The 23,630-nt window shown below is 39.6% G+C and overlaps 1 protein-coding gene across 1 annotated transcript; it reads right to left on the bottom strand.

Annotated features, from left to right (window-relative positions):
- Positions 1 to 10,986: 10,986 nt before the first annotated feature.
- Positions 10,987 to 12,087, bottom strand: LOC103975157 (putative UPF0496 protein 2). The gene has a single exon (XM_009390067.3). It carries the CDS (start codon positions 12,085 to 12,087, stop codon positions 10,987 to 10,989), a length of 1,101 nt encoding a protein of 366 aa, XP_009388342.2.
- Positions 12,088 to 23,630: the final 11,543 nt, after the last annotated feature.

Genomic DNA, 23,630 nt, shown 5'->3' with positions numbered 1-23,630 from the left:
GGTGCACAAATTACAGTGAAGTCGGTGGACTTCGGGAGCTACTAGGCGACGGACTGTCCTAGAGCGGTGCTTCATCTAGGTGTGACCCAAGAGTGGGTGGATGAAGGTCGATTGCCAAAGGAGCGAACAAAATCGAAGGTGGAGGAGACCCTGCGATGTATTGGCAGAGGCCACACATAGAGGGTTCACAATTCGAGTTTATTCCACAAGGATCAGAATGCAATGGAGATGTCACCAGGAGGCGACATGGTGCAGCGGATCGTGGTGGAACAGTTCGTGGCAATGCGATATACACGACTGAGTCCCGGGAGGGACTAGATCATATGGAGGTATGATCGGGAGCTACTAGGAGCTCCACTTCGGTGAACAACACGATGGCAAGAAGGGCTATGTATTCAAGGAGTGAAGGCCATGGTACCGCAGAGGCGGGTCTTCCGTGCGTGCATCGAATTTTGCATCGGATGAAAACCTTGGTCATCAGCATATGGGGGCTGGGTTCCACCAAGGGAAAAGTTCGAATGCAAGTACCAGTGAGTTCCATAGGAGGAACTTGATCATGCAGAGGTATGATCGAAGCAGCTGGAGAGTTGGACTGCTCCAGAGCTCATATTCGCTTAAGGGAGCCCGGCAAGTCAGAGGACAAGGCCGAGTAAGCGAACGTTGCTACCAAGGAAGCTAAGGAGAACATAATTGGTGCAAACCCTACAACGTGATGGCAGAGGCCATGCATGAGAGTTGCAGTCTGTCTTTCCATCGACCAAACAGACTGCTTGGAGAACACAGAGGTGTTGAAGCAGGAGGTCGAAAGGGACGAGGAAGCGACGACGAGTCCAGAGGGACTTAGCTACCCAAAATCAAGCATCAGTCAGAATAGAGATGGACTCAGAGGAGTGCCACGGAAACATATCTACTGATCGTGAAGAAAAGGGATGCAGATGCGAGGCGACGGAAAGTAGTGCCATGGGCATGGCAGCGCCATGGTACCGCAGAGGCGGGACTTCCGTAAAAGTCATTGATCCCTTGCTCTCATGGAGGGAGAGCGCTTGGTCGTGAAAGGGGCCGAGGAGGTGGAGCATGCAGAGGCAATCTCCAAGTACTGAGACAAGGCTGAAGGGCAGAGGCCAAGAAACTTCGTAAGACCGGTGTCAACAAGTTTCTCATCAAGATAGTCGTCAGTGAAGGACTTCGGGTCATGCAAGAGTGCACGACCAAGGAACGAAGCAAGCAGTACGTGGTGCTGTACCTTTGCTACTCAGTGGAGTAGGCGACAGGGTTGATGGAGAAGATGGTACAATCCCAGAGGCGACCTCATCTATCAGAGAATTACTCCAAGTTGGGGTGAAAACTTCCCGCATTCCAGAAGTTCGATGGCATTGAGAAGGTGAATCACAGTAGCTAACTCAACGCAAGGAGTGCAAACACTTCAAGTACTTCAGAAGTGTGAGCAAAGAGCAGGCGAAGGCCAATAACCAGCTCGATGCGTGAAGTACAACCTCGAGGAGGCGGGCGAAGTCAAGTAACCTTTGCCTTCTCAACTCTTAAGAGAATGGGCGAAACCGAGTACCTCAGTTCTCTTATCTATCCAGCAGAGGAGCTCTGCACAAGTTCAAAGACCCTTCGAAGATAATGGAAGACAATAGTTGTCAAATCCTCACCAACGGTGATCAGTGCTACTGAGAGTAGATTGTCCGCTTCATTTCCCAACGAAATGCCAATCGAAAGAGGAAGTGATGCGAACCTACTTGGATGTGACAACTAACTGAAAGAAGAGTCAATGAGTAGATTTTCTAGAGGAAGGACCCAAAACTTCAGAAGTTTGCAAGGCGATGCTCGTTAAAGCTCCAACAAGCATCCACCCAGTTCAAGCAGCATGTGGAAATTCTGAGAAACTGGCGCAGTAAGGATGGTCTTTTCCTTCATTTGGTGGATCCGCAGGAATCAACGAGGATCAACACAACTCGGCCAACCCCACACCAGAGTCAGAGTCATTGGTGAGTTGAAGCAGCATGGTGGATCAAAGTTCGACTACTCAAAAACAGCAGCGGAGAGCAGCTGGGAGCCAGGAGGTGCATTGCAGCTGGAGCAGAAGATTGAAGACTCAGCAAAGGCGAAGAGTTGCAGTGTTCACAAAGGCTTCGACGAGGACGTCGAAGGGATAAGTGGGGGAGAATGTCATGGACAAACTTCTAAACAAGGTGTTTGATGTAATGCTTATATCTGTCCGTGTCTGTTGGCATGTTCATGCCCTGTATAGAATGTAAAGGGGCGGTCGAAGGCTTAATAGTCCCATTTTAGTTGGGTTGGTGGCCTCTTTAGGCTTGTAAATAAATGTTGTGTCATGTGGACACGTGCGAGAGCTTTTCGGTCTGTAATGGACCATCTTACCCTTTGTTGTGCCACTATTCAGAGCTTGTAAAGTCTGTTTGTAATTTGCATTATCTATGAAGTGTTTTTCGGAAATGTTTGCTTGTGGATCCCGATTGAGGCATTCTCTCTTGCCCGTTCTCTCTTTTGGTGGTCCTAAGGGACAATGGGAGGCTTCGGAGAGGCTGACCTTTGCGGACGGACACGCAAGGGTGCCGCACGACTTAGGCAAAATCAGCTAAGTCCGTGTCAAAACGTCGATGAGGGCGCCGACAGTTTAAGTGGGGGAGAAAGTCATGAACAGTCGTCGCACACCCACAACAACTCCGTTCAACGAACCATTCGTCGCTCTCATCTACATGTACTGCTGCTTGACAGCATGTTTTGTCTTGGTTTTAAGTCCTTTTGCTTATAAAAATATAAGTTCGAATAAGTTGCAACACTATAGTGCGACCGCTCACTGAACCAAGCAAAACAGCCCCAAAATAGCCCAAAACAGCTCCATTTTCGCGTGCCACAGGCTGTTTTCTGCAGCCCGCTGTCGTACGCGAAACGTCAGCCATCTCAGCACCTTGGAACCACCCGGGTGGCACCATGGGGGATGGGGCTTTGGTATAGTGTCGGGCGTTGAACAATCTTTTGCAAGTTCGCACGTTACCTTGACGGGAACTTGTTGTTACGCCCGGCACCCGGTAAGCAGTTGTTTGTGGACTTGCAGCTGTTTGTAGACTTGCAGTTGTTCGTTCAACCCTCTAAAGTCCTTGTTTTCCTCCTCTCCCTCTTTTCTCTTATGCATGCAAGGTGCTCGTTGAATTGCTTGTAAAGCTTCCCCTTTTCGCGAGACATCGGGATTTGTCCGTCGCTCGTTCTTCGAATTAATCAACTTTCTCTTTTTACAGGTCCTTCAGGACCTTCGAGAGGTTTCAAGTGGGATGATCTTTGTGGACGTAAATTGCAAGGGCGAAGCGCGACTTAGATAACGCAAGCTAAGTTCGCGTCTTTGCTGCAAGGGTGCCTCGCGACTTAGGCAACGCAAGCAAAGTTCGCGTCTTTGCCGCAAGGGTGCCTCGCGACTTTATATATATATATATATATATATATATATATATATATATATAAAGTAAACTTTTTTTTTTGCGATGTCGCCTCTTTTCTCCCCAAGCGGGGCAATGTCGTCAAGGCGACATCGCCTATATATATATACATATACATATATATATATACCGTCCGGTACCGGTGGTCCGTGTACCGATCTGCTAGTGGACCAGTACGTACTATATATAGACGATATTATTCGAAATAGAAGACCTTGTTTTTATTTACCTCTTCCACTTTTAAAACCTACTGCGTATTACCATGGTCATCTTTATTGCAAGACTAGCTCACATAAGTGACACTTCCAAACATAATGTCCTACAAAATATGAATCATTTCAACTATTCCAGAAATGTGGATAGTGTAGAACATAGTAGAGAGAAGTAGAGAGAAAGTAAGAGAGCAAGATAGAAAGAGAGGAGTGAGAGACTATAAGAGTAGAGAAGATACAACTTTTTCATTCAGGTATTTGATCCATTCACAAGCCTCACTATCTATAGGGGTTTAGGGGCCTTAATACAATCAATATAGGTAATGATTCCCAAAGTAATATTGTAGGGAACTTGTACGCCTTTTAGAATCCCAAAATGTGACTTTTAAGATAACTAAACAATTTTAAGATAATTTATTACAACATTAAAAAAAAAGGAGTGCACTTAGTACAAGAGTGCACTTAATACAAAAATAGAGTCCACCCATGTGAATTTCCGAAGTCTCCAAGGGAGGACGAGGAACAAACAATTTAGTGAATCAAAAAAGATAATCATCCCTAAGAATGAAGTCAGACTTCTTGATGGATGTAGCTAAAGTCTGGACATTGAATATATTCTTCTTTTAATTATTCAAATCCTATAACCCTGACATTCCTTATCGATAGGATTGTAGAAACTCGATTAAGGACATTGGCAGCGTTGTTTTGAATGTCAAAACAAATTCACCATGTTTAGTTGATATTAAAATGAATGCCAACAGAGATATTTACCCAAAATAATGACTGAAAAATGCGTAGGGATAAAGCAAAAGAAAAAAAAAAGTATAGTAAGTTAGATCTAGAGCTTAATAGCATGAACCATGCATAAACCCAAATGCTTCATAGAAATCCTTATATTCATGATTTTGGATCCTATTTAAAATTATAATCTGTCTACCCTGAACCATATTTCGTATGTTAAACATTATACCAGCTTTCTCTCTTATAGAACATTCAAATATCAAGATTAAAAGCTTTCTGCTTTATTAATATTTTTTTCATGAAGCAAAGAAAATTATACAATAAAAAATTAGTTCCTCTTTTAGATCTTCTTCTCCTAAGGAAGTACAACTGTTTTGTGTTTAAAGAAGGATAACAACATGCACACATAAAGATGTGCATATACACATATAAACACATTTTGTTCACACTGCCTGTTCTTATCCTTTGAAACCTTGCAACACCTTCAAGTTGAGACCACATACCCATATCCACACCCACCGCATGCAAAGATCTAAAGTAGGTTAAAATTTTATACAAAAGCCAACGACCACATAAATGATGGATAAGTGTGAAGTTTTAGAGCCAGCACAGATGAGTGCCATCTCAAATTCCTTATTCCTTGTCTCCTTTTGTTTCTTTATCATTCTATGTTAGGTACCTATCCTTGTACATTCCTAACTGAAACATAAAAATTAGAATCTTGCAAATGATACATGAAATGTTAAGATAATATCAACTGCCAAACTGACTAACAGGATCTACAGATAAGTTAGCTGAGAAAAACTAAAAACAACAACAAAAAAAACCTTAAATCTGAAATCTAATTTCCAAACTCAATGACAAACCAGCTAGAGTAAGAAAAGGCTCTTCCTACAAGTTCAAAAGTTCAAAAATAGACAGATGTGCAGGGCAACAGAAAACATCTGCTTTACACCAGAAAAAACACAAATACAATTTGGACTTTGATTGTGAACTGAACTAATCGATATAATTTGCATGTATATCAATATAATTAGGCAACGAACAAAGGAAAGAAGATAACTAACAACCACCCCTGCCAAATAGAACAATTCTACCATCAATAAAGAAACAAAGACAGAACATCACAATCAACTACAACAATTATAATAACTGGCAACAAGTAGCTACATGACGCAATAGAAGTAAAAGAGGAAAGGTACATACTCGACGCATTGTGGCAACGGCAGACTCCACGATTTCATCATGTATGATTCCACCCTCAAAATGTTCCTCAAAAGGTTGCTCATCTTCTTCAGGCAACGACGACGGATTTAAATACATTGAAACAGATCATAGAACATCCACCGTTCCGGATACCGGCTATCAAGAATGAGAAATTTGCTAACAGATCGACAACAAAGCAAATCATCCTGCTAACGGAACAATTAATGTGCGATGTCATGCACAGCGAACCCACTAAACAACAAGAAAGGCAGCAGAGAAACAAACGAATCGAACAAAAGCGCATCGGCAAGAAGAGGAAAAACAAGCAGAAAGGAAGCAACGAAAGAAGGAAAATTAACGATACCCGTTAGGTCGATGGGAGCACCTGCCTCCTTGCAGGCAAAACAATGTACACGACGGAGCAATGCGGAATCCTAGTCGATCGGACGCTTTGCCCCTCCGGTAGCTCGCTTGCTCGCTCAAACCGAAGGCACGACGACCGTGGAAAGCACTAATTTGGTTGATTTGGTTCATTTCATCACATAAGTTTAAATTCATGATCGTAATTCATTTATTTTTATATGATATTATAATATTTATTCTATTAGGTAGAATATATTGACAATTATAGAAGAAGGAAATAACCTCTTAATTATCATATATATATATATATATATAAGATACATGACAAAAATTATATTCATAACAATACTAAGGGCTATGACTATGTTGTATCTCCATGACAATAATTCATAATTATGTTTTAACTTATATGGTGTGCATAACACATAGTTTGGTGTGTTTGGACTTAGAGAAATTAATTTCTGAACATATTTCAATATGTAAACTCCATTGGTAAGGTCATTAACATACTAGTCTTGCAATATAAGATATCAAATATACATTTAAAAATAATAATATTTGAATAAATTCTTTTGTATCTTTCATTTCAAATCTGACAATTCATATAATATTTTAAACTAACAAGAATCAATCATTTCAATTCTTTTAAATAATTAAAATTACGAATCGATACTAAATTAATACATATTTCATTTAATAACTACAAATCATACATTTCCATAAGCTTCAAACATATATATTAATTACAAATGTATATATATATATATATAACTTTTAAAATTAGTTAGATAGAATTATTAGATACTTACCATGATCTGGACGGTGAATCTTTAACTCATTTAATAATTAAAACACTCTTTCCCCTAATTCACTAATCATCCATAAAATATAAACAAATATAATCTATAAATTACTTTGATGTTACCCTATTTCCTCATCTAATTTTCATTATTATTATCTCATATAAAAAAAATGTTTTCGTGATTTACAAATAGGCTGTTAGGCGACGAGCGACAGCAAAACAATAAATAGCGGTAAGAGAGTTAAGATCCTCATATTTATTGAAATTAATTTTTCTCGTTGCTCGTCGGTAAAAAATTAATGTTGTCGGGATTTTATTTTATCATATTTATTGAAATTGATAATAAGAAGAGATAGAACTATATATATATATATATATATATATATATATATATATATATATATATATATATATATATATATAGAAAGATTTGAGTGAAACGATTTTGCCCTGTCTTACTGTTATATATATATATATATATATATATATATATATATATATATATATATATATATATATATATATATATATATATAACAGGAAGACAGGACAAAATCGTTTCACTCAAATCTTTCTATAATTTTAATAAACTTTATATGTTTCATGGCCTAAAATAAAAAGTTTATATAGTCTCGAAAGATACATTATATTAATTATATTTAGTATGAATCACTCTTTTTTAAAAAATCTTTTCAAAAATCAATAATCAATTTGATTTATTCATCTATAGATATTTACTTTATGTCTCCTCTCGATGCAATGAACATCTCCCTTAATACAGTGAACCTCTTGATGATGCTTTAATAAATTTAATTTTAATATTCACCCTCCTTTAAACTTGTTCCATTTAACGTAATAAGTTTCTTAAGAACTTGTTAAAATACTTTAAATTTTAAAAAAATTTATAAGTATATCGGCCATTTATTCACTTGTTTTGATACGAAGTAACACCATTTCTTTATTTTTAACATCATCTCTTATAAAATAAAATTTTATATTGATATGCTTTAATCATTTATAGTAGACTGATTCGTAATAGCAGATTTGCTATCAATATAAATCTTAGGGATTTAAAAATCTTGATATAATTAATGAAAACATATTTTCAAAAATTATCTCATTTGTATGTCTTTTAGAAATTTAAAATATGATTTTTAAAATACCTAAATAGTAAATGATTATGTACTTAATACAAAATGAGTTTATGAAATTATCAAATAATAATAATTTTTAACATAATTTTTAAAAATTTTAGATTAATTAATTGATGATTTTTTTTGTTGATATTTATGTCTAGAATAAATTATTTGAAATCTTTTGTAAACCACAATGGTTATCCATCACTTTTTCCCAATTAAAAAAGACTCAATCCTAGATAGTGATATGTAAGGTACTACTTCAATAAGTCTAGTGTAAATTTATGAAGTTCCTCCAAAGTAAGCAAAGTGGTATTTGTAGCTGGATGATTATATCACTTGATAAGAAAGTATTAAGTAATATTAATAGCATATATAATAAGGTGATCATTGAGAATGACCTTTGTATCATCCTCAACATTGATAAATAGAGAAGATGGCTTAAAAATAACCATGCTATGGAGTTAAATCCTCAACATTAAAAACCAAATTAATATTTAAGTCAGAAGGTAAATCGAGCATATATGCATTAAATTTTAGTTTTTAGATAATTAGAAAAGGACTAATGGCTTGGACATGTAATTTTTTGAATAAGTTTTTAATAGATCTCTTAGGACGAATGTGAATAAAGACATAATCATCAACTTAAAACTTTTGACTTCTACAATATAAGTTTGTAACTTTTATTACTCAAAACAATTTTATGTTCAATATCAGTATGCAAATCATGAATATATTTAGTGAAATAATGGGTTGGTTCCGAGGCATAATAGCTAAGCATAAGGAGTGCAAGATCAATGGGTGTATAAGGAGTATAGCCGAGGATAACTTCAAATGATCTTTTTCCGATCAAGCAAAGAGTAAGGTTAAGTCCTAGTTTCTCGATTTCTTCCTAACTAAATATCTAAGATGATATCCTAAAGAATGGTTAACAACCTCAATTTGACCATTAATCTAAGGGTAAAAGGTTGAAGAGAAATTCAATGTTGTATCAAATAATTTTTATAAAATTTTTCAAAAATACCTAATAAATTTCACATCCCTATCAGACACCATGGTTGAGAAAAGCCAAGTAATTTAATCATTTTATCAAAGAAATAATTTAGCAATGTATGAGATATCATTGTCTTATTACATAGGATAAAGTGGGTTATTTTTAAAAATCTATCAACAATAATCAGAATAGAGTAATGATCATAGGCCATTTTTAAAAGTCTAAAAGGCAAAATCGAAACTCACATCTTGCCATTGTGAATGTTGAATGAGTAATAGGGTGAGTAATAGGGTGAATAGGCCAGTATTGTATTTGCGAGTTTTGGCAATTTGACAAGTGCAAGGCCTAAGAATTTCTCTATTGTCTAAGCTTTCTATTTTAAAATATTTATAATTTAATAAGTGAAATCTCTTAGTGGTTGAGGCTTGTAGAAGAGACTTAGGAGTTACTGATTTATTATTTTTTTATGATTTTACTAGTCATAGGATAATGTTTTTGCCTTTATACCCAATGACATAGGTGTTTTCTCTTCCATGATTGGTAACATTAGGGTCATACAACTAAGGTCGATCTAAAAGAATGTGGGCTACTTCTATTTGTAGGACGTCACAATAAATCTCCTTATGGTAATCACCTATTTTAATTAGTACCAGACATCTTTCAATCATGGCAAAGCGGTTTTGTTAACTCAGACTACTTTAAACGGGATCAGATATGACTCTACCTTAAAATTTAATCTTTTGAATGCATGTTTTGAGACCATGTTCGTTGTGCTACCCCTATCTATAACTAACTTGTAAGTTCTTTTCTTATTTCATATAAAAGTTTGAAAATACTTATCCTTTTCCATTCATTAGAATTACGAGACATAGAAATAATAATATAGACAATATTAACATAGGTATATTCAATTTCTAGTTCATTTTGTTCAAGACTATGTTAGATATGTTACCAATATTTCTTAACGATCTTATTACTTTTATTTTTACAAATCGTATACATTCAATATTAATCGTTTTATACTACTCAAAGTAGTCTTCCATACTATCTAACTCATCAACAAATTCATTTGGGTCAAACTAACCATTAAAGTCTTCTAGTTATTTCCCCAAATTGTTAATAAATTGAACTCATTGGCTCATTATTCATGTTTGTGAATTTCTAGTAGATTATAGGAATTTATTGTTAAGGTGAAAAACTTGATTATTAAGAATTATTAGAGCATGATTGTGAACAAGTGCCCTATAGATGGACCTAGGATTTATTGATTGAAAGTTATGGATCGTAAAAAATGGACATATTGCCTAACTGACTCATCAGCCTCTTCATTCATGGGTCATTTTTCAAGGTATTGAAGAGCTCTTAGAATTTGGATCATCTGTTCACATAATTGGTTTAACATTATGTCATAATATGCTAGCCTGGTCGTAAGAGTGTCTATCTCACTTTGTTGATTTAGTTATTTACTAGGATTATCTTTTGGTAATAAGGTTGTTAATTGTTGTATAAGGTAGGAATGCAATGTTGCAAATGGTTGTTAATTGTTAATTGTTTTTGTTTTCTTACTCCTTGTTGCTTTTGTATGGTTAGTCTCCTAAAAGTTTCCATTTTCCTTTTTTACTCCAATCATAGTAGCAATTCTTCAGAGTTCAGTGTTGGCAGAATTTTGCAGTAAGTTGTTTTTCACCATCTTTTACATTCTGTTAGATAATTATATGTGTTTAACTGATAAAGATTTTGTCTCGGTCTTAATCACTTGTTTTTTATATTTTAAGTGTGGAAAAAGCTATTAGTTTGATCCTATGCTTTCTTCTCTCACTTGCTCTCTGATTAGCAGGTAACTTTCAGGTTTGATGCTATCAATTGCTTAGGTCAAGTATTGACGAGTTCAAAGTGTACAGTTGTTACATGCGAAAAGAGCTCATGTTCGAGCTGTAATGGTGGAAAGAGCTCAAACTCTATCACAACACTCGGAAAGGAAATCATGTTCTATGATTGAAATCATTATTCAATCGGCTATCTCTAATGAAGAACAAATTCTTCAAAGTTAGAGAGACCTGAAACAAAGAGAGAATCAAGCCATTGCGTTGGCCACTGCAGGCTCAGCACCACCTTCCATCATCTCCTGTGCCACCATCCTCCTGCTCCTGTTGATGGTGATCAAGCACAAGCAGACATGCTCCTCCAACTCCTCCATCTGCGCTTCCATACCCGCCGCCCCGCCTTCCACCACCCTGGCCACCACCCTCACGAGCTGCCGCTCCCTGGCCCTCAACGCCATCCTCGCCACCTCCTGCTCGTGCTCCACCTCGTCTTGCACCCGCCGTACCATTCGGCTCACCGTGTCCAAGTCCCTCCCCACGATGTACGCACCCTTGGCCGCTGCGTCCACCTGCGCGCCCAGCCTTCCCAAATCCCTCGCTCTCTCGGTCCTCGCCCGCCTCATACCCGCCCGTGGCCTTGTCGCCATCACCACCGGAGCCGCCGCCGCCACGACTCCGAAACCGATCAGCGTGTGCACCGCGATGACCACTGCGACCACCAAGGCGACGCTGCATGTACTGATCATTACGATTCCGGTGGCCTTCTTGGTTAGCCGGACAAATCTCAGCCTTCTGAGGATTCCCCGATGAGCTCTTGCCAGTTGCTGCATCAGAAGACTACAACGGGACTGCACAGAGTGAAAGTTGGCAAGATTCTGTGGGTGTAGCGGATTATCTAGCTGGAGAAGGGAAGCAAGACGGTCGAACTCGGTGCAATCACCATCAAATAAACAAGTAGATGACAGTTTGATGAGAAGATGGCGAATCGACCGGTGAAGTTCTCTGGCGCGGTTGATGGATGCCAAAACATTAGTGCACGCCGTGCACGCCCTGAATGTGACATCAAAATACTCGAGGAGTAGGGAGTGGAGATAGAGGTAGGCGCTGCAGCCATCAATGGTGGCCGTGGCTGCTTCGACAACAGATTCTTGACTGAGCTCGAGAAGGAACTCGGAGTGTTTAGTGTATGATACGGTTGGACGATGACTCGCCTCATCCTTATCACCATCATCGTCCTCGGAAGATGAGATGGTCCGCCGGAACTGTTGATGGACTTTGGAGCACATGTCGACGAAAGATTTCGTTCTGAGGGTCTTCTTGTACTCCTCATTGACGTTTAATGGGCTCGTCATGGGAAGAAGCTCTTCACCTTTCGGAAGAACGAAGAGGCAAGGAAAGATTGCAGCTGAGGCCTAAGGATCCCAATAAGATGAGCATGTTTGCTTGGGGAGCAAGTAAGACAACAGAAAGGAGACTTTAGCCTTCTGTATCTTTATCTTAAGCTTCCGTATAAATTTTGTCTACATAAATAAACTATATATGTATATATAATCATAGAAAGAAAATATTACAGAACAAATTAAAAAGATGGTAAAAAGTTGCTGAAGTTGGATTTGCATGAGGGAAAGGCATCAAATTCCACCACATTTTGTTGTCTTCTGCAGTTGAAGTGTTCACCCAAAAGGCATGTAAGCCTTCACGATGTATTCATCAACTGATGTATCAGTCATGCAATAAGCTAGAAAGCATCGAAAGGCGAGAAAGAGAAAGGCCTCTCTCTCTCTCTCTCTGCAAGAAGAAGGGGATCGAGAAAAGGAAGTCAGACGCTTACTTACAAGGCAAGGAAGAAAAAGAGGAGGAAGAGGCGGGTGCAAAGTCATACTATCATGAAACGAAGCCATTGTACACATAAGAGAGCTGGCGATCTCATTGTTTGGACGCGGCATTTTCCTCATCTTTTCAACCCTAATCAATTTCTTCTTCTCTCTCTTTCTCTCATGTAAGAAACAAGCAGCTTATTAGGGGCAGAAACGTCACAAGCACAAACTATACACTCTTGCTCACCTTTCTTTCCTCTACCACCTTCACATTCATCCCCTCTCTCTCTCTCTCTCTCTCTCTATATGTAAGAAGAAGGGGATCGAGAAGAGGAAGGCAAACGCTTGCTTACAAGACAAGGGAGAAAGAAGTGGAGGAAGAGGCGGGTGCAAAGCCACACCGTCATGAAACGAAACCATTGCACATGTAAGAGAGCTAGCGATCTCATTGTTTGGACATAGCATTTTCCTCAGCTTTCTAACCCAAACCAATTCCTTCTTCTCTCTCTCTCTCTCTCTCTCTATGTAAGAAGAAGAGGATCAAGAAGAGGAAGGCAAACGTGTAATATCTCTCACTTATGAAAATTATTAATAAAAATTTATTTATAAATAGGAGGATCTATATGTAAATATATATATTTCAAGGACTAAACTGTTAAGTTACAAAAAATAGAGAGAGAGGAGCGGTGGGGCGTGGGGAGAAGAAAAGAAGAAGAAGAGGGAAAAGAAGAGAGGAAGAAGAGGGAGAAGAGAAGAAAAGAAGAAGAAGAAGAGAGGGAAAAGGGAGAGGAAAGAGAGATAGCTGCAGCAACTAGGGCTGCAGCACCTCTGTTTCGTGTAGGAGGAAACAGAGGAGTTCATGTGTGGGTCATCAGGGAGGAGAAGGGAAGAAGAGGAGAAGAAGAGAAACAGAAGAAGAAGAAGAAGAAAAGAGGAGGTGGCTGCGGCAAGGGCTGCAGCGAGGAGCTGTGGGGCGTTGGGGAGGAGAAAGGAAGAAAAGGAGAAGAAGAAAAGAAGAAGAAGAGGGAAAAGAAGAGAGGAGGAAGAAGAGGGAGAAGAGAAGAATAGAAGAAGAAGAAAAAGAGAGGGAAGTGGAAGAGGAGCGAGAGGTGGCAGCAGCTAGGGCTGCAGCACCTCTGTTTCCTGCAGGCAGAAACAGAGGAGACGAGGTGTGGGGCGTTAGGGAGGAGAAGAAGAAGAAGAGGAAAAAGAAGAAGAGAAAAAGAAAAAAAAGAAGGATGGCTGCGGCATGGGCTGCAGTGAGAAGGTGTAGGGTGTCGGGTAGGAGAAGGGAAGAAGAGGAGAAGAAGAAGGAGAAGAAGAAGAGAAGAAGTAGAAGCGGGTGAAGAGGCGACACCTCTGTTTCCTACAGGAGGAAACAGAGGAGAGGAGGTGCTGTTCGTCGAGGAGAAGAAGGGGAGGAAGGAGAAGAAGAGAAAAAGAAGAAAGGAAGGAGAAGGAAGAGGAGAAGGGAAAGTAGTAGCTGCGGCTGCGGCTGTGGCAGCTGCAGTTGTGGCAGGGAAAGAGGGAGAGGAAGGAAGAAGGGAAGGAGAGGAACAAGAGAAGGGGAAGAAGGGCCTGCGACTGCGGCGATGGTAGCTGCAGTTGGAAGAGAAGAAGGAGAGGAAGATGAGCAGGGGAGGAAGAAGAGGCTGCGGCCATGGCTGAGGCTACGACTGCAGCAGTGCAGCTGGGAAAGAAGAGAAGGAAAGGAAGAAGAAGAGAAAGGAAAAGGGGAGAAGAGAGGAAGAGGAGAAGGGGAGGCAGCTGCGGCAGTGGCAGCTGCAGCTGGAAGAGAAGGAGAGGAAACAGAGCAGGGGAGAAAGAAGAGGCTGCGGCTGTGGTGGCTGTAGCTATGGCTACGGTAGCTGCAACAGCGGTGGTGGCTGCAGCAGTTGCTTTTGGGAAATAGAAAGAAAGGAAAGGGAAAAAAAAAAAGGGGCTGTGGTCGTGATTGCGGCTGCGGTGGTGGCGGCCACGTCTGCGACAGTTGTGTTTGGGAAAGAAAAAAAAAGTAGAAACAAGAGAAGGGAGGAATGAAGTAGTACAGTGGAAGGGGTTGTGGTAGTGGCAGCGGCAATGGCTGCGACAGCTATGTTTGAAAAAGAAAACGAAGGAACGAGAGTAAGAGAGAGAATGTGACTATGCCTCTATGTTCTGCATGAGCTACAGTGTGGAGGAAAAAGAGAAGACATATGTAGAAAACGAAACAAGGAGAGGACACGGAGGAAAAGTAGAAGGATTTGGGCTGACACCTTCTTTGGATCTTTGGATCAAAATCTTTGAAAGGCAAGTGTTTAGATCCTTTCTATTGCAAGTGTTCCGATCCTTCCTATTTCAAGTGTTCCGATCCTTCCTATTGTAAGTGTTTCGATCCTTCCTATTGTAAGCTTTCTAATCTTTCCTTACTGTAATTTTATCTCTACATTTGCTTTGAATATGAGGAACTTTGAATTGTTCTAGCCTTGCATTTGATATATCTCCTGTTTAGACGTAACGATTCGAATCTGTGCAACATCCGAGATTCTGACCTTTCTACCTTGTTATGGTTATAACTTCATGTATTGACCTCTGATTTGGACAAAACTTATTTGATCAGAATATAGACTCATAAACCTTTCTTTTGATAGCTTATTTTAAGAATTCAGAGTAAGTTTGCATGCCCAAACTTCTGTTTCAAATGAGCCTACAGATTCTGTAAAACAGTAATTTTGTTTTTGACCTTTGGTTACTAAATCAATGGTAACTCCTTGTTGGAAACCTTGATTCGTATGAAACTTATTTCATCAGAAACTAGATTGAAATATCTTTCCAATGATATATTTTCTGAGTAAAATTGGAGCATGATTGATAGTTTAAATCATTTATTCAATGTGCCTCTTGAATTCTGCCAAAAATCGAGCTTTGGTGGATTTCGCATATTCTGGTTTCATTCTTTTGGAAATTGATTTCATCTAACCTTCTTATTTAAATTGAGCTATATGTGATTGCTTAGAATCCTTGTATACTCTTGCTTTCATTTCCTTTCAAATCTGAATACATTTGTGAGGGATTATGTTTGCATCGTATTGACTCATAAAGGCACATGTACATTTCGTTGTTCCGCATGTGCTTCCGATATGTCCCAATTTATTGTTTACAATACCCTTTTGTACTTTGATGTTTGTGGGATTATTTGGACCTTTACCAGAAATGGTAAAGGATATGTGCTTAGAGCCCGTGATGCTTTAGATTATGTTTGGTGGTCATTCAGAAATGGATGGACCATATTATGTTTGGAATCCCACTTCACCTTCTATCTGTTTGATATAAAATTCAGAGCCGACCTAGCACTTGGGCAGGGTGAGAGGGCTCGAGTAGGAAATGGCTATCCGTGGATGGAGTCGAGAACTCATCACGGTGTGGAGCCACCACTGAGTTAAACCTCACATGCACTATGCTAGGGTACGACGTATGAGCTTCTGTTTCATATTTTGTATTGATATACTCCAAAATGTTTCCTATGCCATTGATATACTTCAAAATGCTTCACATACCATTGATATGTTCCGAAATGTTCCATTGGTCATTGATATGCTCCGGAACATTTCATACGCTATTGTATGCTCCAATTACTCTGTGCTCCATTTGCTATGAACTGATATGTTCTGAAATGTCCCATTTGCCATTGATATGCTCCGGAACATCTCGTACGCTATTGATATGCTCCAATTACTCTATGCTCCATTTGTTATGAACCAAATATGTTATGAATGAAATGACATTTGCAATTCTGTATCTAATGAGATGATATCCTTGAATCTCTTGGATTCTGTCTTGCATTGTGAATACCTTACTTGTTTGAATTCGTTCCTTTTGTTCTGAATATACTTTGTCACTTGCTGAGCTGTTTTTAGCTCACTCTGTTGTTATATAAATCTTTCAGGTTAGCTTGTCACTCTTTGAGATGTTTGAATTGGGCCGAGACAGTGGAGAGCTATTCAGTATTATGGGCAAGTCTTGCTGGTTATTATATTATTGTTGTATAAGCGTATTTTGTATGTAATGAAATGTTGCCGATAAACCGAAATGGATATACCTTATAAAAGTATTAGACGATCTCTCTTATTTGGAGTTTCGAAATGTTAAGTCTAGTTTACGATGATATGAACTTGTGGTAAATGGTTGGAGTTCTGATTGTATAAATTACTTAGCTTGTGGATTTATAAATGTTGTTCATGTTTGTTAAGTTGGCTTGGGTTGCCATAAATGTGAATTATCGAGTGATGTGATATATGATTATAAACTGCACAGGTTTTATAGATGTGAATTTGATAGAATATTTTTCAGTGTCCTCAAATGTTAGATTGGATCCTAGATGGATTTGTGATGAAAATTTTTAAAATCATCGATATTATTTGAGGGGGCATGACAAAACGCTTGCTTACAAGACAAGGGAGAAAAAAAGGGAGGAAGAGGCAGGTGCAAAGCCACACCGTCATGAAACGAAGCCATTGCACATGTAAGAGAGCTGGCGATCTCATTGTTTGGACATAGCATTTTCCTCGGCTTTCCAACCTAAACCAATTCCTTCTTCTTCTCTCTCTCTCTCTCTCTCTCTCTCTCTCTCTCTGCAAGAAGAAGGGGATCGAGAAGAGAAAGGCTGTTGCACATGTAAGCACGTAAGAGAGCTAGTGATCTCATCTTTTCAACTGTAATCAATTCCTTCTTCTCTCTCTCTCTCTCCTATAAGAAACAAGCTGCTTATTGGGGGCAAAAGTGTCACAAGCATATGCGATACACTTTTGCCCACCTTTCTTTCCTCTACCACCTTCACATTCACCAACACCCCCCCCCTCTCTCTCTCTCTCTCTCTCTCTGTCTCTGTGCGCAAAAAGAAGGGGACCAAGAAGAGGAAGGCAAACACTTGTTTACAAGGCAAGGGAGAAAGAAAGAGAGGAAGATGCAAAGCCACACCACCATGAAACGAAGTCGTTGCACACATAAGAGAGGTAGCGATCTCATTATTTGGACGTGGTATTTTCTTCATCTTTTCAACCCAAATCAATTCCTCCTTCTCTCTCTCTCTCTCTCTTTCTCTTCCGTAAAAAAACAAGCTACTTATTGGGGGCAAAAGCATCATAAGCACATGCTATACACTATTGCCCACCTTTCTTTCCTCTACCACCTTCACATTCATCCCCTCTCTCTCTCTCTCTTTTTCTCTCTCTCTCTCTCTCTCTCTGTGCAAAAAGAAGGGGACCACAAAGAGGAAGATAGACGCTTGCTTGCAAGGAAAGAGAGAAAGAAGAGGAGGAAGAGACGGGTGCAAAGCCACACCATCATGAAACGAAGATGTTGCACACGGAAAAAAGTTGGTGATCTCATTGTTTGGACATGACATTTTCCTCATCTTTTCAACCATAACAAATTCCTTCTTCTCTCTCTCTCTCTCTCTCTCCTATAAGAATCAAACTGCTTATTGGGGGCAAAAGCGCCACAAGCACACGCTATACACTCTTGCCCACCTTTCTTTCCTCTACCCCCTCCACATTCACCCCCCCCACACCCCCCGCCCCCTCTCTCTCTCTCTCTCTCTATCTCTCTCTCCAAGAAGAAGGGGACTAAGAAGAGGAAGGTAGACGCTTGCTTGCAAGGCAAGAGAGGAAGAAGAGGAGGAAGTGGCAGGTGCAAAGCCACACCGCCATGAAACGAAGCTGTTGCACATGTAAGAGAGCTGGTAATCTCATTATTTGGACATGGCATTTTCCTCGTCTTTCAACCCTAACCAATTCCTTCTTCTTCTCTCTCTCTCTCTTTCTCTCCCACAAGAAACAAGCTGCTTATTGGGGGCAAAAGCATCACAAGCACACGCTATACACTCTTGCCCACCTTTCTTTCCTTTACCACATTCACATTCATCCCCATCCCCCCCCCCCCCTCTCTCTCTCTCTCTCTCTCTCCAAGAAGAAGGGGACCGAGAATAGGAAGATTGTTGCACATGTAAGCACGTAAGAGAGTTGGTGATCTCATTGTTTCGACGCGGTATTTTCCTTAATCTTTTTAGCCGTAACCAATTCCTTCTTCTTCTCTCTCTCTCTCTCTCTCTCTCTCTCTCCTACAAGAAACAAGCTGGGGGCAAAAGCATCACAAGCACATGTTATACACTTTTGCTCACCTTTCTTTCCTCTATTACCTTCACATTCAATCCCACAACACCCCCCCCCCCTCTCTCTCTCTCTCTCTGTGTGTGCAAGAAGAAGGGGACCGAGAAGAGGAAGGCAGACGCTTGCTTATAAGGTAAGGGAGAAACAAGGGGAGGAATATACAAAGCCACACCGCCATAAAATGAAGCCGTTGCACACATAAGAGAGCTAACGATCTTATTATTTGGACGTGGCATTTTCCTCATCTTTTCAATCCTAATCAATTCCTCATTTTCTCTCTCTCTCTCTCTCTCCTGTAAGAAACAAGCTACTTATCGGGGGCAAAAGCATTATAAGCACACGTTATACACTCTTGCCCACCTTTCTTTCCTCTACCACCTTCACATTCATCTCCTCTCTCTCTCTCTCTCTCTCTCTCTACGTGCAAGAAGAAGGGGACCACAAAGAGGAAGATAGACGTTTGCTTGCAAGGCAAGAGAGAAAGAAGAGGAGGAAGAGGCGAGTGCAAAACCACAACACCATGAAACGAAGCTGTTGTACACGTAAGAGAGCTGGTGATCTCATTGTTTGGATATGGCATTTTCCTCATCTTTTCAACCCTACCCAATTCCTTCTTCTCTCTCTCTCTCTCTCTCTTTCTCTCTCCTACAAGAAACAAGTTGCTTATTGAGGGCAAAAGCATCGCAAGCACATGTTATACACTCTTGCCCACCTTTCTTTCCTCTACCACCTTCACATTCACTACCCCCCCCCCCCCCCCACCCCTCTCTCTCTCTCTCTCTCTCTCTCTCTCTGTAAAAAGAAGGGAACTGAGAAGAGGAAGGCAAACGCTTGCTTACAAGACAAGGGAGAAAGAAGGGGAGGAAGATGCAAAGCCACACCACCATGAAACGAAGGCGTTGCACACGTAAGAGAGCTGGCGATCTCATTGTTTGGACGCGGTATTTTCCTCATCTTTTCAACCCTAATAAATTCCTCCTTCTCTCTCTTTCTCTCTCTCTCTCCTGCAAGTAATAAGCTTCTTATTAGGGGCAAAAGCGCCACAAGCACACGCTAGTGACCGAGAAGAGAAAGATAAACACTTGCTTATAAGGGAAGAGAGAAAGAAGGGGAGGAAGAGACATGTGCAAAGCCACATCGCCATGAAACGAAGTCGTTGCACATGTAAGAGAACTGGCGATCTCATTGTTTGGATGTGGCATTTTCCTCATCTTTTCAACCCTAACCAATTCCTTCTTCTCTCTCTTTCTCTCTCTCTCTCTCTCTCTCTCTCTTTCCTACAAGAAACAAGCTGCTTATTAGGGGCAAAAGCATCATAAGCACATGCTATATACTCTTGCCCACCTTTCTTTCCTCTATCACCTTCACATTCACCCCCAACCCCTCTCTCTCTCTCTCTCTCTCTCTCAAGAAGAAGGGGACCGAGAAGAGGAAGGCAAACGCCTTACAAGGCAAGGAAGAAAAAACAGGAGGAAGATGCAAAGCCACACCGCCATGAAATGATGCCATTGCACACGTAAGAGAGCTGGTGATCTCATTGTTTGGACGCAGTATTTTTCTCATCATTTCAACCCTAATCAATTCCTTCTCTCTCTCACTCTCTCTCTCTCTCTCCTGCAAGAAACAAGCTGCTTATTGGGGGCAAAAGCACAACAAGCACATGCTATACACTCTTGCCCACCTCTCTTTCCTCTACCACCTTCACATTCATCCCCCCCCCCCCTCCCCCCTACACTTCTCTCTCTCTCTCTCTCTCTCTCTCTCTCTCTCTGTGTGTCTGTGTGTGTGCAAGAAGAAGGGGATCGAGAAGAGAAAGGCAAACGCTTGCTTACAAGACAAGAGAAAAAGAAGGGGAGGAAGAGGCAGGTGCAAAGCCACACCGCCATGAAAAGAAGCTGTTGCACATGTAAGAGAGCTGGCGATCTCATTGTTTGGATGTGGCATTTTCCTCGTCTTTTCAACCTTAATCAATTCCTTCTCTCTCTTTCTTTCTCTCCTGCAAGAAACAAGCTGCTTATTGAGGGCAAAAGCACCACAAGCACACGCTATATACTTGCCCACCTTTCTTTCCTCTACCACCTTCACATTCATCCTCCCCCCCAACTTCTCTCTCTCTCTCTCTCTCTCTCTCTCTCTCTCTCTTTTTGTGTGTGTGCAAGAAGAAGGGGACCGAGAAGAGAAAGGCAAACGCTTGCTTACAAGGTAAGAGAGAAATAAGGGGAGGAAGAGGCAGGTGCAAAGCCATATCGCCATGTAAGAGAGCTGGCAATCTCATTGTTTGGATGTGTCATTTTCCTCGTCTTTTCAACCCTAATCAATTCTTTCTTCTCTCTCTTTGTTTCTCTCCTGCAAGAAATAAGCTGCTTATTGGGGACAAAAGTGCCACAAGCACAAGCTATATACTCTTGCTCACCTTTCTTTCCTCTACCACCTTCACATTCATCCCCCCCTTTCCCCTCTCTCTCACTCGCTCTCTCTCTCTTTCTCTCTCTCTCTCTTTCTCTTCTTGATGTTTGTCCTTTATTGACTCTATATCTCTCCCTCTCTCTCTCTCTCTCTCTTCTTGATGTTTGACTATATCCCTCGTGCTTCACGTAACAACATCATGAGGAGACTTCTTCTCTTAAAGGTCAACATAAAGAAGATTATAACATGATTAGAGTTTTCTTAAAGCAAATTAAATGTTACTTGCTATATCGTAAAGAATAAATACATTGACATGAAGTTATTAATGCAACCTAAAAAGCCATGAAGTTCCATCCAAAAATCATTTTGTCTTGTCATGATGATTAGGACTGATCTAAAGTTGAAAATGTATGCATGATTTCTATTTGTTAACTCCAAGTTTTCATTGTAATGATGTGGATAAATACCTTAAGTACTCATGAAGAACAAGTGATAAAACAACAACTGAAGATTTTGTTCAGATATCTCTTAATGTTCATAAGATTTGAAGCCTATAATTAGGTCTGTTTCACTCAAATCTCTCTCCTTCTCTCACTAGTGTTTTTGGTTTAGATATGAGTCAAAGTCAAAAGGGCGATGAGCCAAGTAACACGTCAAACCATAGGTTGACTTACTCCATAATCTTATTTTTGCAACACACATAGCTTATAATCTTACAATATAACACAACATGAGAGCACAGATACAATACACATCAATAAGCAAGCACTAATTCCCCCTTTCTTAGTTCTCTTCTTCCATGGATTGCTTTGTTTCATGAAGTGAACAAACACTGTGCTTTCCTCGTAACATTTCTGCTCAGCATATCACTCATGTTTTTGCACGTCAGTTGTGGCAAGCTGCTGTTCTTCAGATAGTTCTCGACCTGGAAAATCCACAAGAAACACAGATGGAGAAAAGTATCAACGTGCCAAATAAACAGTATACTCATCATAAATTTAGATGGTATATGTAATTTATTGATGATGATATTAATTTAATTGATTTTAGATTAAGTAGGAACAAAAGCAAGTATATTAAATTTACTTTTAGCAGTGTCGAATTAAAATAGATGAATACGAAGGCCTTTAAGATATATTAAAGAGCAAGTGTGGGTGTGGGGGAGGTTTAGCCCCGGAGGGTTACAAGTATGTTTGTTCTTGGCTGTCTCCGTAGGAGACGAGATATTGGCAGCCGTCACAGTCAATTAAGGCATCAAACTTCGACCAGTCGATATCCCCTTCCCCCATGGATTCAGATAATTGCTGCAGCTGTGCAGAGAACAAGATTTAAACATGGTTCTTACGTAAAGAACGGAAGCAAGCTTTTCAGAACAAATAAGATGATGAGAAACCAGGATTTAAGAACAACCAAGAATCGGATCGGAATACCAGTTGCAGGAAAACAGTTCAATCTTAGGGAGGATGAGAATGAGAGAACATCTGAACGACAAACAGAGATCCGTGGAGGATATTTATGAAGTGGATAGCGGTAACATGAGAGAGAGAGAGAGAAAGAGAGAGAGAGAGAGAGAGAGAGAGAGAGCAAACAATTTGATGTAACACCATTAATTATATATAATAAAGCCGCCTAATCTCCTGTCCGCAGAATTCCTCTGTCAATGGATTGACTTGGAATGGTCATCATCAAGCAAGTCAATCCTATATCCTATATCTCAATAAATGCATGTAAGACTTGTATCCAAAATTTTAGAAGCATATATATATATATATACACACACACACAAAAGAATTATTATGAATATTGTGAATGTTTATTATTATCCATACACTCTGAATAAAGTCATAAATTTGTAATCACCGGTTAATAAATTTGGACATTAAATATAGGCTTTGAAGAAGTGGGTCGATTGGGCAAAATATAACTCAAACCCATCGTTATTTCTAGACACGAACAACACCTTTGTCTAATTTTCTTCCTACAAGCTGATATATTATAATCACCGAGTTCAAAAGCTAGAAGCTTCAGTATAGCATCGAGAATCAAATATCTATCGATAATCGATGCAAATGGTTAATATTAGCTTACTTAAACCAAATTATTCATGACCTGAGCTAGCGATTTCGTCGGCACATTAAATCTTCTAAGTTTAATTTAATGAGTTAATTCCACCATAATGCATAATACTAATAAGAATTACAATGTACAAAATGAACTAAGGATCGTTCTAATATGTTGACGGGTCAAATTGCCTATATATTATATACCCACAAAAAAAAATAGTGATTATTCTATTTATTCTTTTAATTTTGAATGTAATATATATATATATATATATAAGAATTTATATACTTGCTTACAAGACATTGCAGTCAATCTAAAGCTATTGTAACGTAGTTATTTGGTATGCTCTATTTTATATTAATATCCTTCAAAAACTAATTATGATACTAAAGCTATAAGTAATACATAGATATTCTATGTTTTTGTAAATTTAATTGATTTAAATATTTTTTTTTTCAGAAA

This window comes from Musa acuminata, chromosome BXJ2-7 (genome assembly GCF_036884655.1).
Source record: "Musa acuminata AAA Group cultivar baxijiao chromosome BXJ2-7, Cavendish_Baxijiao_AAA, whole genome shotgun sequence".
Classification (NCBI taxonomy): domain Eukaryota; kingdom Viridiplantae; phylum Streptophyta; class Magnoliopsida; order Zingiberales; family Musaceae; genus Musa; species Musa acuminata.
Note: the sequence above shows the minus strand (reverse complement) of the source record. Positions and strands in the feature narration are given on the sequence as shown.

Bases quoted from the DNA above. Each gene is read 5' to 3' on its own strand.
- LOC103975157 (XM_009390067.3), bottom strand. From the start codon at position 12,087: ATGACGAGCCCATTAAACGTCAATGAGGAGTACAAGAAGACCCTCAGA.